At 44.5% G+C, this 19,640-nt stretch overlaps 2 protein-coding genes across 6 annotated transcripts in view; one reads left to right on the forward strand and one right to left on the reverse strand.

Moving 5' to 3' along the window:
• Positions 1 to 11,298, reverse strand: part of LOC105896229 (CHM Rab escort protein) — a 34,519-nt gene extending 23,221 nt beyond the window's left edge. Inside the window, 11 exon segments of the mRNA XM_042708395.1 lie at positions 1,451 to 1,548; positions 1,551 to 1,662; positions 2,119 to 2,189; positions 2,191 to 2,253; positions 3,320 to 3,436; positions 4,121 to 4,338; positions 4,341 to 4,417; positions 4,931 to 5,055; positions 5,356 to 5,428; positions 5,819 to 5,885; positions 11,079 to 11,298. Coding sequence (XP_042564329.1) covers positions 1,451 to 1,548; positions 1,551 to 1,662; positions 2,119 to 2,189; positions 2,191 to 2,253; positions 3,320 to 3,436; positions 4,121 to 4,338; positions 4,341 to 4,417; positions 4,931 to 5,055; positions 5,356 to 5,428; positions 5,819 to 5,885; positions 11,079 to 11,130 — 1,073 coding nt within the window. The 5' untranslated portion in view covers positions 11,131 to 11,298.
• A 7,618-nt stretch (positions 11,299 to 18,916) lies between these two features.
• Positions 18,917 to 19,640, forward strand: part of dacha (dachshund a) — a 135,791-nt gene continuing 135,067 nt past the window's right edge. For all 5 annotated transcript variants that reach the window (XM_031571966.2, XM_031571967.2, XM_012822977.3 and 2 more), the window contains exon 1: positions 18,917 to 19,596. In XM_031571966.2, the coding sequence (XP_031427826.1) occupies positions 19,118 to 19,596 (479 nt within the window). In that variant the 5' untranslated portion in view covers positions 18,917 to 19,117. The remainder of the gene's footprint in view (positions 19,597 to 19,640) is intronic.

Below are 19,640 nucleotides of genomic sequence, written 5' to 3' on the forward strand. Positions count from 1 at the left end.
TCTTAACCTTAGTCGGCGTAAGATGAAAGGCCATTGTCAAGTCACTGTTTACACTAACAACACGAGCCCTTGAAAACACACCTGTGCCATCCTAACCCAATGGAGTCCAACAAACAAAACAGTGGCATCACCGAGACCTTTTAAACAAACCCAGTTAACCCATAAGCAAACCAGTGGCGTGAATGATCTCTTAAAGGCTGCCTGCACCTATACTACACTACACCACGCCACACCACACCATGCCACACCACGCCACCCCAAACCATACCATGCCACACCACACCACGCCAAGCCATGCCATGCCATGCCATGCCATGCCATGCAAATTCCCAAAATTTGAGGAATATGTTTGTCCATCTGTGCAGCCCTGTCTGCTCCTGCACTGCTGGGGAGCCTGGAGGATGCGCAGCACGGAGCCACTCACATGGAGCCACTCACATGGAGCACTGTGGGCCCGCTCTGGGGAGAGCCAGCGGCGGCAGCAGCAGCAGTAGGGGAAGCTGGGACTCAGGCTGGGGGGGTGGTGGTGCTGGGGGTGCTCAGTCATCTGTGCAGCTGTGGCCCTCACCCCTGGGGGAGATGTTCTCTGTTTCACTGGCTCCGAGCCATCCCTGGCCTCTCTTAAGCCCCGTCCACAGCCTCAGGCATCCAGGCAAGCAGGCATGCAGGGGAGGTAAGGGATGCTGCTTGTGCCGTCCCGCAGCCCTGCTTGCCGCTAAGTGCTTCAGTTTCACAGTCCCCCGTCCCTCAGGGCTTGCAAGTGCTAAAAGCAGGCATTCAGAACCCAACTGAGCACTGCAATCGTCCCGAAGACCAACTACCCCCCTTCCCCCCTCCCACCACCCTCTTGAAGAAGCTCCACAAGTCACAGACTGCTTGTCCAAGATGTACTACACACATACGTACCTACAAGTGACTGCACAAGCAGAACCAAATTCCGTGTTTCTTTGATCCTTATGGGTTCTCCGCTTCAAACGGTACATATCCCGAGCACGTCGTCATCGGTACAATTTCATATAGTCTTTGCTAGGAGAAAAATCCCATGAGTGGTTTGCAATGCACATTACCAAGCTGTCAAAAATTCACCTCTGCTAAGCTAAACTACGGTAGTAATGAACATCAGCAAAATGTTCTTGTTTGTGTACATTCATAAAACCATACAAACATTAAAAAAAACGAGACGTGAAATAGTGGCGAGTCCAAATAGAGCTTTGCTAAGAACCACATTACAGCAGCTCTGACAGTGAAATACCTACAATCAATTGAAATGCCTACAATCAAGCTTCCCTGGGGTCCGCCTCAATTTTTCTCCATGAAAACCTCGTCTTTTTGTAGTCCCACGCTGGGGGGGTTTGAAAATAAAGCAGTTTAGCGTAGCGCTCAGGAGACTCAGGAGACTTCTTAGAGGAAATTTTCGAACAACTGGAGAACAAATGTCAACCTGTCTCACCTGCAGAAGCACTGCGGGATCTCCCCCAGGCCGTACAAGGGGAACAGGAAGGGCGTGTTGCCATAGCGACCCAGGCAGCGCAGGAAGTCCTGCGTGGCACCGGAGACCGTCCTCGGGTGAGGGTCTCCTGCGTCACCATGGCGATGGAGTGCAGCAGGAAGTGCTGGAGGTTGTCTGTGAGCTTCTTGGTCCGGAGGAATTTCCCAAAAGGGCTTCTGGGAAAAGTCTGAAGGAAGACAGAAGGACGTAATCAGTGCTGAACATGGGGAGGTGTCCCAACAGAATAGCATCAAGTGTCTCTCAACTGTGACATTTCTATTTGCACAGCAGAAAACACAGAGTGCCTATTCTGATGAGATTACTTGGCACATAACAGTGTGTTGACAAAAAATGACCTATTATACCACACCAAAATACATTCATACACATGTATTCATACATTCTGATGATGTATTTTAAGTTACTTAAGTCCTTACAGTAAGTACACCACTACCTTTGTACATCAGACATGATCAAAGTGAATCCACACGGCACCCATAAAACAAAACTCCTACCATCACAACCCGCATTGGCATCAGGAAAAAGGTGCATGTGGCTCCTGGGCAGAGAGGCTGAGCTGGAGGGCCCAGAGAGGCTGCGCTGCAGAGAGGGGGCAGCGGTGCTGGAACACACGGGTCATACCCTGGAACTCCTCTGGGTGCTGCTCAAAGTCCAGGCAAGAGGTGAGGAACTTCATCAGCCACGCGCTTCTCCACCATCGTCAGCTGCTTACTGGCAAACACGTTGGCCCGAGAACAGGGGACCTGAAGGGGTGGGGGGGTTGGTGAGGACAGCAGAAAAAATGGTCAAATAGGAAGAGAGTGAGAAAATGAACAGAGGAAGAGAGAGAGAATGAATGGAAAAAAAGCGAGGGGAAAGAGAGAGTAAGGGAGATGGAGAAGAAAGAGTTAAAAAAAAAAGAAAGAGATTTCAGAGCAGCGAATTTGCAAGCAGAGGGAGAAAGGTGTGGCAAGAGTGTGAGTGAGTGTGTGTGTGTGTGTGTGCACATGTATCTGAGGCAGAGGAAAAATACAGTCCACTGCATAGGTCACATATGGGCCAGCTTTCAGTTAAGTGCTTTCCTTGAAACAAATATTAACAAATGGATTTTTATTTCTGCTCAACAGTTGAGTTACACTACACTACACTTTTTTTCATGGTATTTACGACAACAGAGTGATCCTGTAAAATAATCTGACGCATTAGCAAACAGGAAGGGTGAAGAACTCTAGCATATGAGGGTGAGGCATTGGCATAGCAAGACCATAATCATTTTATTCCAGTTCAGCACCTCCAAATCCCAAGAGTGACTCAGGTCTAACCCAGATAATGGTATTAAAACAAAGGGGAAGTTTGTGTGGCAGCCCAGAAGACTCACTGGTTGGTATTTTAAAGAGTAGAGACCTCATACCCACTGAGTGCCATGGACCCTCTACCACAAACACCTTGCTTGTCTAGAAATGCTGGTGGAATCCTCCACTTGCAATCTCACTGGACACTAGGAGTTCAAAGTCACAGGAATGGGGGCAGAAAACAGACATGAACATTGTGTTTAAACAAGGTGCATATTCTCTACTGTTAGCATGTAGACAATGAGCAGCAATCTGCATATTCGACCATAGGTAGGATCAATAGGCCTCAGAGGGTAGATGGTCCTTGGCCAAGGGACCGTACTTAATGCCACAGAGCCAAGACAGTAACAATATGCTCAGGCAACAGACAGCTTTTCACAGTTTTGTCTTGTAGATGGAGACAAAAGTGGCAACAGAGACTCATATCATAATACTGGCAGCATGAAGGGTGAGGTGGGTGTGTTTGTATGTCACCTGCCTGTTCAACTTTCCCGTTGCGGTAGGTAAGGATGCGGGTGATGTTTTTAAACACAGTGTAGCGGCTGATGTTGGACTGGATGAGGAGCTCGATCAGGCTGCCCCTGGAGTACATCAGCTGGGGTGAGGAACACACGACGGGGTCGGGGGTCAAGGGTCATTAGGGTCACCATGCAGTTTCTGTCCTCACGCTGGACTAGATCAATTCAACAAGCAAGTTCAACAACAGATGCACCCTTTTTCGCCATAGAAGAAAAAAAATTATATCGGTCAGAATTTGAATAGCTTCATTTCTGCATGTATTAATTTTCAGGATAATAACTAAATAATAGCATAGGGGAGATCAATCAAGCCTGACATTGGACTGGATGATTCTACCACTACTATCACTGCATCGTCCTTAGCTAAGCATTCAAAACACTTGACAAAATAAACTGTGGGCACCAATGCAACATGTTACCATACTACAGAAATAGATGTGCTCAAGTGCATAAGGCACTTTTAGTATACATGATCACCATGTAGTGGGCAGTATTTTCAGGCCGCAAGATAGACAGAGAGACAATAAAAAGTATATGCCCAGAAATATCCAGAACAGAATTTGTGAACATTTTTACAAGATGTCACTTAATCTAAAGAGGTGGTTAAGACCAGGTGATTCATTTCTGGTGATAAAATGGTACTTTCATACCGTTTCCATTTTTTTGCAATGCTGTCTATTGCACCTCATATTTTCCTAGACAATTTTCTCCTAACAGCTCTGAACCTGACCTTAAAAACAACTCAACCACTTAAAACAGACCTTGTAGTGAACACCTGCATCAACCTTAGACACCAGGTCAATGTTGAACCTGCGCCCCTCCTTCAGCAGGTCCTCCCTCTTGACCCTGGGATGCCCCTCCCTCTTGTACGTCACGTGGCAGCTCTTGCTCTGGGGGGGGGGGCGTCTCGCTGGCGGTCGTGGCTTCCTCTGTGACCTCCACGCTGGTGTCACCCTCCCCTGGGTCTGCGTCTTGTCCCTGGGGTTGTGGGTGACGATGGTGGTGATGCCTCCTCCTGCTCCTCCTCCTCCTCATTCAACACCTCCTCAGCCTCTGCACTGGGTTTGAACAATACAAAAGTCATGAGTTCATGCTGAGTACATGACATTAACCCGTTACCTCTGATGATCAAGACATTCATGGCGTGTATGTCACTATAAAAAGTGGGTTATAGAAGTTATAAAAAGCCTGTTATGATATTTAAATTAAATATTAAATATTTAAACATTTACACAAATGGAATATTGTAATACCTGGCATCATTGCAGACCATCCTGTGTCATTTTTCGTAACCCTTGTGCTTTTGGTAGTAGCTTCCTCACCAACATTAAGCAGGCCTGGCATTTTCAAATTCTTGAATGTCCTGTAGTGTCTTTCTGTGCTGTGTCTATTTATTCTGCATTGTTATGGCCGTATCTACACATTCACACTGCTTTGTTTCTTGATGTGTAAGAATGGAACCTGTCCTCAGTTCAAATGCAATTAATCCATGGTACTGTTAACATTCGAAGTTAATGTATGAAGTAACATTCTTGGAATTGAGCTTTACTTGTGTGGAGGTGGCATGTTACCTGGCATAGCAAAAGACCGTGAGGTTGGTGATGGAGGAGTCGTCTGCACTGATGGGCACTGCCACCTCTCCCGTCTCCAGCTTGTCCCTCCATTCCGGCTCTGCCTCTTTGCTCTGTGTTTCCTTCTGTCCATATACACATGGTCATACATTTAAAAAACACACACACACAAGCATACACACACACACACACACACAGACAAACATGACAAGAGGTATTTCCCTGAACATTAGTGTACAGTGGTGATGTGCTCTGAAACTCTGGCTTCGAAGGTTTGCACGTTCCATTAATCTCCGCGACATAACATTATTTTTGGATGCAACACCAAAAAAGTTGATACACATAGCTCCTAATTCATTTCTGACAAAAACGGCAGGGCCTTATAAATCTCTGTGTTTTTAAATAGAGAGATCCCGCACACTCACTTCATATTCCTCAATCCAGGACAGCAGGCCGTTGAAGTTAAAACTGGCCCAGTTCCCGGCATAGTACTTCCTCCTGAATACATCACAAATGTGATTAATCTCATCATTAAAGAATCAGTGTGACAGTCCAAAGAAATGGACAGTAATTTCCCTCATTATTAAAGTGTATTAAACACATAAAAAGGTATTTTGATTTCACAGATGGACAACAACGGGTAAAGATTGGTGCTTGCTGCTACCGTCACCGTTGCCCACACAGGAGTTGATACGGCTAACGCAAAGCCAGAGGGGACGCAGCATTTTATGACACAATTCAGAATTAGGTTAGCCAGAATAAGGTAAAGTTAACCCTTGGCGAGTAATGCTTTCGACAATACCGGAGAAGACTAAAGAGGACGGGGATGAAGGGTTCAGGCAGCAGACAGGGACAGGTCTCGTGTTGGAGTCGACATTTGTAACTTACCGGTCTAGATGAAAAACCCACTGTCCCACCCTGGAGGAGGCGGATGCGACGACCGACTCGGTGAGACCTAAAAAAAATGACAGCAGACAGGGTTCCATTGTCATCATCACTGTTCGCCACAGAGCACAACCATTAACCATCCCACTCCTCGACCTTTTTCCTGCCTGAGACGCATTATTCAATTTGCGAAACTGACGCTCGTTTCAACCCTGTCCAGCTCCATTGTCGAGCTCTGCCCTTGTGCTTTTTAGGGTATTATTATTCCATTTGCACAATTGGATGGCCATTGCTATTTGTTTGATTCGAGTGATTCTATATTTGTTGTAACTTCTTCTGTTATTTTTTTATTCAGCTAAAAGCACTTAGGGACAAAGTGGTGACAGAGATAAATAACAGACACAAAGGTTAAGACAGTGAGCCTGTTTACTAACAAGACAGTGAGCCAGTTTACTAACTCGATTCCTTTAACCTGCCTGAAACTAGTGATATAATGATAACAATAATAATAATTATAGGCTACTTGTTGCGCTGTGTTATAATAATAATTGTTGTTTATTATCAAGTTTTAGTACATTTACATCAACTTCAAAAGTGATTACTGATTTCAAACAAACATTTCCACAGCTTGTCATGGGAGATTACTGAGTCTTAACATCTCTGGGGCATTAAGCTATTGCAAGTGGAAAGAACCACCCAGGTGAGCAGCCTAACTTCTGCCCAGAGGGCTACATCCCACCACCTTAACAACCTTCAGATACTGTCTGCTTAGGCCTCTAAATTTATACCGACCCCTCAGGCTTGCGGTGCTTGAAACAAAAAGGTCCACGTTAAAATGGCGGCATACTTCAGGCCTGCACATCTGATAGCGGCGAAAGAGGAGAGCGAGGGAGCAAGTGAGGGAGTGAGGGAACGAGGGAGCGACGAGCGAGGTGAGATTGAGTGGTGAGGCCGCGAAGCCGGGGCGGAAAACAACTCCATTAAGCCGCCAGTGCGTCCCCTCTTCCCCATTCCTCTATGAGCTCATCTGGCCTTGCCACAGCCCCATCTCCAGCTCACAATGGGAAAGTGATTTATTCCTGCGAGCGGGCCTGTCGCCACGCCACCCTCTCCCTTTCCTCGAGGTGCAGGCAGGCAGGCAGGCGGGCAGGCAGGCGGGCAGGCAGGTGGGCGGACATCCACTGCACCAGAGCAGAGCCTGGTGATCGTCATGCTCCACATCTGCACTGGTTAGCAAGAGGGCTAATTTACACATCAAAATCAGTGAGTTTTGGAACATAAAAGTCTCGATCATAATCACATTTTGTTTAATTGATATTTCAATTATATTGTATTTAAAAGTAGGAGCTATGTTGGTGGTGGTCAGGGTGTGTGTGTGTGTGTGTGTGGGAAAAAAAAAAAAAAAAAAACTTCACTATTCTTTTGGGATAGCCATCAAAACAAACCAACAAAAGTATTATAAATAAAAAAAAATTGATGACACCCACAGCAAAAGGGCTTTGTCTCAATAAACTACCCAGTGGGAACAGATGAAGGAGATAGTTCTATATATCTGTCCACACAATGCTGAAGATGTTTCTAAAAAGTGTAAATAACCACCCACCGTCATCTTTTAATACCATTTGTCGTATCCGGTATTGATTTTTCCACATCATGTTTGCTAAAGACAAACATTACCTGCCATAAAGCGGTGGTGCCACACAGACATGCTTGGCGATAAATAATAGATCGGGGCCGGCAGGACTTTGATGACCGAGCAAAGCCTGAAATGCTTTCAGCAGGAATTGTATGAAATCATAAATCACTCTTCATTTCAGGGAGCATTCCAAAATGGATTCTATCTCTCCACCTTGAAAGTCATTTTGTGCGTTATTTATAGTCAGGGGCTGAGAACGCCAGCAGAAAGAGAGAGAGTGAGAGAGAGAGAGAGAGAGAGAGTGAGAGAGAGAGAGAGTGAGAGAGAGAGAGATACAGAGAGGAGGGGTAGAGAGAGAGAATACCCTCTATAAGGAACAGCATGGGAAGGCACTTCAGTCATCCTCCTCCCTTTTCTGTCACCACCCAACCCCCACTCCACCCTTCTTACTCACACACGGCTCCTCCTCCTGTATCTAAGCCTCAGGGTCAGAGTTCAACTGCTCCACAGCCCTCTGTATGTAAAACAGACAAATGGAATAAAGCCAGTTTGGGCAAGCTCCATTAATAACACCCTTTTACGCCATCCTGTACACTGCTTATATCACAATAGTAATTGGCCTACTCACACCTCAAACATGTGGCCTACAGGCTTAGGTGTATCCTTCCTGTCTGCATGAAGCTACATTTCACAGACTGCAGATAAGCAATGAAGTTCACTAATCAACTCCGGCTTTCGAGGGAACACATGATTATGCCATGATAAATAATTAAATACCAGAACGGCGAGGGTAACACTACCGAGTAGCACAGTCACACAGCTGTTTGTTCCAGCCCAGTGAAGTGACAGCCTAAAGGAGATCAGTCACACATGGCGGAGGGGTTGGCCATCGCGGCAACGCCATCCCATAATCACACTATCGCTAATGGGGACAATTCATGTGGTGGCACTAAAAGCCCACCCCCTCCCCCTCCCCCCACCCCAAGATGGATAGTTACATTAACCCAACAGCAAGATGCCCAGGCCAAAGCAAGATGCCTGGGTGGTTTTCTTTATTGCTTCGCATTTAAAAGCCCATGCAAGTACAAGTCTTCTATGAGAAGGACTAATTGTACATCTCAGTCACTGCCTGCTAAATGTAAACTATCACTCAACAAGAAAACAGTGGTGGCTTGGGATGTGTGGTGACTTAACACACTCTTTCACTTCAACCGGCAAGAGCTGTTCCTGCTGCTAATGCAACTCAGGCTTCATTGGATGTGGCCTGAGAGATGTTATGTGCTGGTCAGCAGCCTCCAAAAGTACTGTACTGTACCAAAAACAGTGGGTTAAAACTATTCACAGACGTATAGGCTACACAAAGCATGCGTGAAACCAAAGTTCAGATGGATATATCCTATCTTATTCATCCTGATTGACCACCTTTGTCACTTATGACTTATAAATGAGCAACAGGCCCCCTGTACTTTGCAAAACATCAATTCTCAGAAAAGGTCCACACCAGCAGAGGCCAGAGAACCATGTCTGCAGGTCCCTCAGTCACTCATCCCTAGTGTGGCAGACTCAGTCCCCAGCTCTGCATGGTCACAGGGTGGCCTCCACTGCATCTCCCTTCGGAGATGTGACCCCCTTGATTTGCTGCGTCCCATGTCACTCAGTCACAGCCCTCGCACCCGTTTGTCCCTGACAGCAGAGCTCAGAGGCGGAGCCAAGGGGAGGATCCATCTCCATTAATCGTCATGGAAACCTTGACTCCCCGAGCGCACCACTCTGACTAAGGCTTGGAGCGCAGCGTGAAGCCAGGGCCAATTTCATTCAGAAGTGAACTTAAGACGTGTAGGCAGAGAGAGAGACACCAAGGGACACCAAGACCTGGTGATCACGGGACAACAAGGGGCATCAATGCAGAGGTACAGCATATGGAGGGAGGGAGTGTGAAGAGTGAGTGTGTGTGTGACTATGCCGGTTCTTCTTCGACCCGTCTTCCGGAAGGGACCATCAACAAAACAGTTCACATCCAGGTGTGCATGAGCGTATAATCAGAGAGCAGACTCCTGGCCTCTCTGTCACCAGGGCCTCCCTGGGCCGCAACCCCCCTGGCGAGTGTCAACCGAGTCTGCGGACTGACGGGGTGCAACCAACGGTAACACACCCGTTCCGACTCATGCCATGCTCCGGCAGATGGAGAAACAGTGTCATTAAGGTGGCCGCCATATTCATACACAACTGTTCCCTGTCCCTGGTCCTTGTTTGCACCCGTGCACAGCTCTTAACACACAGGAATTTAGGTGGGGGGGGGGACCTGGAAACAAACACGCTTGTCTGAGCAACCTTGACACGGAACACCGTCTAAGCAGAAATAGACCGGGTTACGGGGCCGCGTGTGTCACCGGCAGCCTGGGGACCAGCTGGCTCGGGTGGTTTTGCATGAGCGGAACCAGAAGTGGGCCAGAGATATTCATTTGCGTGCCATCAATCACCATGAGAAAATGTCCCTCTTAGCAACAGCAATGACATTTTTTTCCCCCTCCCTTCCTCTTCTCTTCTCTTCTCTTCTCTTCCATATTCCACTCTTGGGCTGGAGAACAATGCCATCCACCAGGGAGGAGTACTACCTGGCTTCTTTCAGGTCTGGGAATCTGTAACCATTTCTATGCTTTTGCAGAGAATCAGGCCAGTGAAACATGAATGGCAAAAAGCAAATATACAGACAGCATCACCACAGTAGGTAACATCAGACATTACTGCTGTGATGTATATCCACAGGACTTGTCGATGTTTATTAGACCATCATAAGTCTGGAAGTTTTGAGCAGAGCTGAACGGAGATTTTTGCTGATCAGAGCTCCGAGACAAGAGGTAAAACATAAATGGTGCCCAAATAATATTGAGGGGAATGTAGCCCACCCAGAAAACAAAACAACATGCATAGAAGCTAAATGTATAGAGGTGATTAAAACATAACATTTATGTAGAATATGTATGTAGCTAAACAGTTAACTGTGATATCAAATATATTCTTAACTCAAAATCTTATTAACCTATTCGTGCTCACTGCTCACAGAACAGCTTGTTAACCACTGTGTGGCATGGATAGACAACCACCTAGAAACCACCATACTGGGATCTATGGTTACCTACGGCAGATAGTCAGCCAGTAGCCCGTGTATTTGACACAACTAAATCTGGACTGTATGCCGACCTTTCAATACGTATAACGTGTTATTGTAACTGCAAGTTACCTTACTACATTGTAACAAACAGTGATCAGTATTTGTATATCTAACCAGCTAAGTATAGCTAGCTACAAATATCCTGGTCTACTGTGAAGTACAGAGCAGACAAACAGTATCTGCCAAAGTTGTAGCCGAGACTGATCTGTGTTTAGTGAAAGGTCTGTTTCATAAATAGGCTATAGCTGGCAAGACAGGTGGACACGTGTAGCCTGTGCAGCACTTCACTGCTGCTGCTGCATACAGCTGTCATCATCTAGCCATAAGCTACTATATGAGTAACCTGCCCGAACGCTTTGTAACGGTACATTATTTCAACAAAGCAAACCCGCATTCAGAACTATTGTGTTAAACTTTTCCTTTCAAAGACGAATACTTTTAGCATTTTACGTTACCTGTTCCAAGTATGACAATATCAAATTCGGATGGTAGGTTGTCGGACGCCATTTTTATTTAGAACCCTGTCATGTGATCAGTTAGTGAGTGATCTATAGTAAGAGTCTTTCATTATAGGATCAGTTGTTGTAATCAGATTTGACTGAGATGATAAGATAGATAGAAAGATAGATAGATAGATAGATAGATAGATAGATAGATAGATAGAATATGCTATTTAAATCTGACAGGATGGGATTGGTAGACTTTAATTTATTTGTTTAGTCTTCACAAGCCTTCTCCTCACCTTCAAAGACAAGGCGTATACTATATATCTCGTATTGATCAGTGGCATTGAGAAATCTCGGAAAATCCAAATGTGCCTTAAATTAAATGGAATTTCAAACAAGGACTTAATGCAATTCATGTCTTTGATAGCCTACAGAAGCCCAGACATTGGGTCCTAGTAGTAGCCAAGACTATGGGCGACAACCTGATAGGCTACTATCAATATACTGAGCATGTCAGAGGACTAGAGCCTTTTAAATACACCCTCTCCACAGGCCTATTTCTTTGGTATTGATCGCATATAGTTTGAAAATAGGCCCTTTTAGGCAGAAAGGATTTCTCTGTGTGGCTCTCTCATTCATCAGCACACACACTCCCACTCACAAAATCTGTTCCTTTTTTATAAGATAGTTGATGAAACGGTCGGTGGGGAATGCGGACAGGTGTTCTCTGGTTCAAGAAACGAACTGGTGTCACTTCATCGTCTCCAATCTGCTTTTAACAACCGTCTTGTTTACGATAAAAAAAACACTCTGGCCAAGACAGATGGCAAACAACAAGAGTTCTTTTTCTTCTGCCTCCTCTCTTCTTTCCCTCAAATATATCTACAACACAACAGAAATGCTTTAAACAAGAGTTTGTCGCAGGTTTTGTGTAAAGGGGTGTCATGGTGTCAGGCGCGCGTTCTCAAGAGGATGCGACTCCTTTTTTTAATCCAGGCGAAATGAAAAGCAAAACCTGTGTGGATCGAAAAATCAGTGGTCCGTTTCATCGTGTGCCACCGACGGTTACGTTCAGAGGCGTTTTTTTCTGGCTGCGCCATAAAGGAGAATCGACGCTGCGAGCACAACGTTGCTCTGTACAAAATCAAGCGCTCTTTATCTTCGAAGTGCCCACACCTTTCGCTGCACACTTCTGTGTGTAGCGCTTCCTTTGATCCGGGCATCTGAGGATTGCTGGAGATGGAGACCTCAACTCATGGCTTCTACTTTTTAAATACCCACAGCGTTTTGCCGGGGGCTGTTATACAGCTATAGCAACGTCCCCATAGGCCACCGCCTATCATTCCATCAAGTGAGCGCAGTAGACTAGTGCTGCCATTGAGAGTAAAGCGTCTGCATCCCAAGCCTTGCGCCTCAGCATAGAGGCAATTGAATCAGAAATGGTGGGCCTTTGAGTGCTGGAGAGACAAGTGCTACTCAAGGCTGAGATTAAACAGAAATAATTGCAGCCAATGTTTTGCGTCCCGCTCAAAGCACTGGCCCGAATTCAATCATCTGTTGTGAAAATGTCTTGGTTGAAATTTCTGCTCCCAATACTTTGAAATGTATTTCAAAGAAAATCAATTGTATGACTTGAAGAGTTTTTTTTTGTGTTTTCATTATTTATGTATTGTCGCCAAGTTGGATAGAATAGGTCAAGGCATACAGAAATGAGATTATGCCCACTGGAAAGTAAACTATACTAGCAAGGTCATTCTGACCAAGCATTTACAGAATATCCAAACTTTTTGGATCTTAATGACCTTGTAAAGTCTTGTTTAAGAACCCTTCTTTAAAAAGGAAAATTAATATGTCTGTGGTGTTTTTCTGTTTTTGACCAATTTTGCTATGTGAAAATCAAAGTGAATAGTAAACCGTGTAAACACATACATAAATGAATTGATCTGACACATATCATAACTGTATTTTTTTAAATGCTTAAGAAACATTGTGTAATAATGGTATTTGACCTGTGCACGTCTCAGATATCCAAAGCCCAATACAGTGAAGGAAAAGGAAGCAGAGTGCTTCAAAGAATAATTCAAATGTGAATGCCCTAATGGAAATACTGACATCACACAACCTGTTAGTTTGGGGGTGGCTGAAAGTAACTTGTCCTTCAGTGCCAGGGAAGAAAGCATGAAGTTCAACAACATCAGGCACCCAACCGCCAAGGAGACAGGGACACAGCCAAAACTGAAGTCCCCTCTGCCCAGATCTCCCTCCGCTCAGTTCCACTGTCTGAGCTGCCTCAGGAACATCTGCTCAAGAATTGGCTCGTAAAGTCACCAATACACCATTTCCCCAAGAGACATGTCATCATACAGGGGATACATTATTATATGCACCATTCGTTCTGTATTCACTGTGCCCTTATTCTCCTGAAGAGTTGTCTTCATTTGAAAACATTTTTATTTAATTTTTTTATTTTATGTCACTTCATTTTGTTGTGTCTTTCGTGCTGCGTAGTTGCTGCTTCACGGGCAGGTCATACCAGTATGAGCATCATAGGGACCAAAAGAACCAGCCTCCATAAATTATCTTCTCACTTTTTGAACATAAGAAGGGCAGGGTACATGGTGTTCATGTCATATAGGAACCTTTTCATCATAACAAGCCCTGCAGAGACTCTCTCTTGGCTCCAGACGGTGGCTTCGGTCGCCTGCCACGCAGCCCCAGCAAGTGAGAGGAGAGCAAGCCATTTTCACTGGCTGGACCTGTCACCCTTTTACTTGGCTGCTGCTGTGGAGGAAGTGTCATTAAATCACCAGCGTGCGCTTTCTCTAAAGGATTAAGTACGTTGAGCATACTCAACTAACAAGCTTGTCCACTCTTAAGCAGTATTAAATGGTGATATTTTACCTAAATTGAGAGTCCACCAGCTTTTTGGCGCATGTCACGGCCGAAATGGATTGCTTGACTGCTGATGTATATGTAACATTTCATCAGGCAAAGGACGTGAAAGTGTAATGAATTTAAAACGCTGTAATGGGCATGCATATTTATCACAAGTGACAGTAAAATTAGGAAAACATTCAATTACAATCACCAGTAATTTATTGTTGCTATTGATTTGTGTTTTGCTCGCATTAATAAAAAATGTTTCATTACATCAAGGGAGGACTGCGTTCCACATCTGCCTCCCCTTGCAATATTTTACATCACAATAACAAGGAAAAGGCAAGGACTAATAACACTAAATTATAGTGTTCCCTTCATTCCTCAGTCTCTTTTTTTTAGTCATCCACCTCTTTCCCTCTTCTTATTCTCCCTTCTCTCCACACTCTTTCATTGAGGACCAGTCACTTGGTAAGTCCAGTTCATTTTCATGTTTACCACATTAACAACCCCTGCTGCATGCCTTATATATCTCAATACGGGCCTTTCATCTGACATGAACAAACTGTCAGATAGACAGACAGACAGATAAATAGATGGAGGTCATTGTAACCAACCTGTATTATTTAAGAATGTATGTCTGTTTTCGTCATCTGTAAGGACAGTCTCATGAAGTGACACAGGTCTGAATCATCCCTCAACCCGATGCCACTAGATGGAGTTCATTAGCTGGTCATAGCAGCACACACGTAGAGCAGCTTATGTGCCTTTGGAGCAAATATATAGGCCACTGGGTGACCAATGGTACTGTCTTGCAGGGATCCATATCCATATCCCCCCCCCCACACACACACACACACACATACACAGTCACTGCCCCAGAATGATTATTCAGAAAGTTTTCCTTTCTGAAATTAACATGAATACTGGATACTGCTTTTAAGTGTTAGTATCAGTGGAGTATCAGTTACAACACACACACGTACCTTGCAAATATAAAGGAAGTCTTCTGGCGCTGGTTATGCACATTTCTCCAAAGTGTCATTATATAACGACCACCATGAAATGAGGAAGACTACAGTTTTGAACACCCTCTCTCTTAGTATTTATGGTGCCACAACAACCACTTTGACAAACGCACAGCAGGATGGAACATAATTTCAGTCCCTCAGCAAAACTAAGAGCTAGTGCAATTGGTGAGTCAACAACAGATAACTTGTAAAGTTAAAAAAATAATAATTCTCACCACACTTGAAGCTTTGAACTCTTTGAAATATGCCCATGTTTGAAATAAAAGTAACTGACCTTAGGCTTTAGGCTGATTCTACCCCGCATCCCACCACAGTGCTGTCTGAGCCATGTGCTGGAAACCATGTGTCTCTCAGGCTTCCGTCACCCAATAGTAGAACAGGTGCTCCCTGGTTGTCCCAGTTTCTGATGACCACTGGACACGGCCATGATGAGATGAGAGTTGATCTACAGCAGTGTATCATTTTCACCAGGGCTTTCTTCAACTCATGGCACCTCTTGAGTCACCATGACATTCTGAGTAGCCTTGTTGTTGTACAAAATGTACAATGTTGTGTTTCATTATTCAGTATTTTGGATTGGGCCACGTGTTTGTCACCCTAATGGATTTCTAAAGAGGTGTCATAGGACATCATGTTATTTAGGTGTAGGGGGCAAGATGCTGACTGTCCACTCCGAGGGTTCTGCAGTTGATCCACCACCTAAGGGGGGCCTGATCACCACCCTTGGCACCAAAATGGCCATTCCTCCTAACTGCAAACCAAAAGTAAAAACAACACGTTCCATTATTATGAGAGAAAGGTTTAGATTTAGAATTACCTAAAACATACATACATAATATCCTGCACTTGGGACACGGGCCTAAGAATCTCTGTGTCTGGTCGTGACACATCTGTGTCTGTCACCTTTGACCCTACAAGTTGTGTGGAGGTTAGATTCAGGTCACCGCCTATCAAATTACCTGAGCGGGCTTTGTAGGTCACGTTCAAATTGGGTGCGTGAAATGTTTCCAAAATCTTTCTGGGCCAGTTCTCCATCCCCTGTCAACATTGCATTGCCCTTCACTAATTGAATACATTCTCTCAAAACATCTCCTCACCTCTACTATGCTGGTCGTAGGCTCACTCAAGAGTTAAGTTTGTGTGTTTCTAACCACTGGTGTGTATTTCTAATTTGCAGTCTTGACTACACCCATTCCGTCTTTTCGTGAAAACTGTTGTCTTTTTCTTCTCAGCTAATGGCTTTCAACTGAGGAAATTCTGGTTCAGTGGCGTTCTCTGTGTAGCCTTTAACTTATCACTGTTTAACATTTCTTCTCTGTTCTTTATTTGTCATTAATTTTCCTTAATCTCATTACAGATTTGATAATAGCTGCAGAGCCCAGATTTTAGGTCATGTTGTCATATTATGTTACAATAATAAATCCCCTTTTTGTAATCCCCAAATATACAGACACGTACACAAACACAGAACACACACATGGACACAGACAGACAGTTTTGGGAACCAAGCAAACACAAACACTAGTGCCCTTAATCTACCCTGTGACCTCTGTATGCACTTGGCTTCGTCCCTCAAAAAAATGAATCATTGAAGTATTCATATCAACAAACGCATAACTATATTGCAATTTCATCCGTTTCAGATTTTCTCTTGAGAATTTTCAGACGCTTTCACAAAGACGGGTGAAGATGTTTTTTTCCCCCTCACAGATAGTGGTGCTGTGGTACTTGTTATGCTGTTACCTATTTGACCTCCAGCCTCTCTGCATGTGAACTCTTTTTTTTTACAAATATAAACCTCTATTCTTTGAGAGATGACTGTCTTCTTGGACCAACATCATTAAGCAACAAAAATTCACCGTATCACAACAACTGTCTCGAATTTTAGTTTCACAGTTTCTATAAACCCGTTCTGTTTAACACTTTCTGTAAAATGAACAGCTTAACCCTTGAAGTACCACTCTTCAGCACTCATGATACTATGTAATCTCCCATCTGATCCACACCTCATAAAACACGGTTTAAAACATATCCTGCACTAGGGACAAGAAGACATTTCTGTGCACGTGATGGTATTCTCACCCCCCCTCACATGCTTTTAGCAATTCAAGTGATTTCACAGGCCATTGGGCCCTGCCCTGGTTAACAAGGTATGGTTTTATCAAGCTCAGATGGTTAAGCGAAGCACCGAGGCACTTTCTCATTGACCTACTGTGTGATTGGTCCTCCGTTTGAGTAAAGAGAGAATAGGAGGACACCATTCCATACACTTACGGGGTGAAGAATGAGTTGTCACGTCGGATATGGAGAAGGCAGGAAGTGGGCGGTCTTGAGTAGGTGGGTGTTGGGTGGCGCCTACATTTGCTGATCAGCCTGGTATGATAATCAGACCTTCATTAAGATTAAATGTAAGACTAAGGGGCAAGGTGCAATTGAAACCCAGGTAAAATATGTATCTAATTTCCCGATTGCCATCCAGCTTTTTAATTTAACCAGGTACTTACAGAAATTTGCATGGCATTTAAATCCCCATTACAGTATTAATCTTCCCTTGGAACCTGTGCAAGGTCAAAGGTTAAACATTATTCTTGTATTAATTTTTTCAAACTTTTTTGACTTAAGAAAGATTTTTACAGTTGATGACTTTCCTCCCTTGAATAAGAAGCCTGTAGGTCTATGTGAACTATGTGATCATACACAATACAGCCCTGCATCATGCTTAATGCATGCAGCTTAATGCAGTTGTGGTAACGGCATTTTATAGGTCTAAACCTTTTGTTTCAGTACTCATGAGTCTGAGAAATACTTTCAAATACAGCCTGAGAGAGACCTACAAACCCCACCCACAGAAATAAAGCATTTATGTGTCACCCATTGCCGCTAAGAGACAACCATTGTGTACCACAGCAAATACAAAAAGATCTGTGAAATTTCAACAGACAGTTGAATAACGGGCGACATTCTTTTAAGACAAAAGGCATGAATCATAGGCCTAAACAACTACCTCAGTTTACAATGGCTAACCAACAGCACTCATGTTCGGCTGAATAAAACGGACAATAACAGAGAATGATTCACTGGTTACACTGGTCATCTTCCTATGAAAGTCATCAGTGTCCACCGTGGTGCAGCCGACAAGTTCCCACGATGTTGCTTACTTATTTCTGACTTCGCACAAATGTATAAAGCATGGAAACAGAATACACGTGACAGTGGGATACGTTAAATATAACGACTTCGATTTGTGCCTATGCACCAGAAGATGTTGTAAGGTTTAAACAGTTTTAGTTTGTGGCTTTTAAACTGTATTGTAATAACATCGGTATTGTGTAGGGACAAGCACTGGACGTAACAAACAAAGCAATACAGCAATAGGTCTACAGCAATATGCGAAATCACTTTAAACTCATAATGTTGTTATGACACAAATGTAAGTTTATATATTCTATAGATCATACTTATTCCAAAATGCATGCATGCAGACGCATATTAGCAGCTACGTTTACCGTAAGCAAAAGTCTGATAAAGTAATCGTTAAAGACTGTCTCATTGTATCTTTCTATTGTTATTACAGCTGAACTACTATTTTGTTGACACTGCTTTGACCAGATGAAACAAACGCAACCAAATCATCCAGGCTGATCGATATATTACTAACGGCAACATCAGGACTCAAGTAATATTGCAACAATAGCTTTGCGTTGATGGGAGGCATTGGCAATTTATATCCATGTACATCTAGAAAAATAGCCACTGATTTAATAGTTCGTGATGAGTTCAGGTCGAAGCGCCGATACTGTTGCAGTAACTAATGACTCCATCTGACCCGCCTTTCAAAGACTGAACACCAATGGAATTCTCGGGCGTGTGTTATTGCCTTCCTTGTTGGGAGACAGAGTTGTCACTCCGCCTTGCAGTGGGCTGGCTAATTGAAGCCCTGAACGCAGGAGTGCTCATTGTACACCGACTTCCCACTTGCGAGGTAGGTAGCCTATTTGCTACTGCCGACAACTAGACGTGAGCACGATTGCATGTGAACCATCAAGAACGAAGAGAACCAGCGCGAGGAGAGAGCCAAGCGCAAGAGGTTGCACGTAAGAGCGAGAGAGAGCGTACGGAAAGAAAAAAACTTTAGTAACTATGGCAGTGTCAGCAACTCCCCCGGTGCTTTCGCCGACCTCCACTCCGGGGTCCGGCAGTCTATTCCGCCCAGATCCCCTGTACTCAAGTCCCGACGAGTCCCCCAGACTGACAAGCAGCATGATCAACTCTTTCATCAGCAGCGGAGGCGGCGGCGGTGGAAATGGAAACAGCACCAGCGGCAATAACGAGTGCAAAATGGTGGAGGTCCATGGGGTCAAGGTAGCCTCTTTCACCGTGGACGGCCAGGAGCTAATATGCCTGCCGCAGGTTTTCGACCTCTTCTTGAAACATCTGGTCGGAGGGTTGCACACCGTGTACACTAAGCTGAAGCGCCTGGATATATGTCCCGTCGTCTGCACCGTGGAACAGGTCCGTATCCTTCGCGGTCTCGGGGCTATTCAGCCTGGGGTGAATCGTTGCAAACTCATCTCCCGCAAAGACTTCGAGGCTTTGTACAACGACTGCACAAATGCCAGGTAAGTGAACAAAACTTTTTTTACCAGCTCGACCTCCTCTGTTC

Source organism: Clupea harengus, chromosome 8 (assembly GCF_900700415.2).
Source record: "Clupea harengus chromosome 8, Ch_v2.0.2, whole genome shotgun sequence".
NCBI classification, from domain to species: Eukaryota; Metazoa; Chordata; class Actinopteri; order Clupeiformes; family Clupeidae; genus Clupea; species Clupea harengus.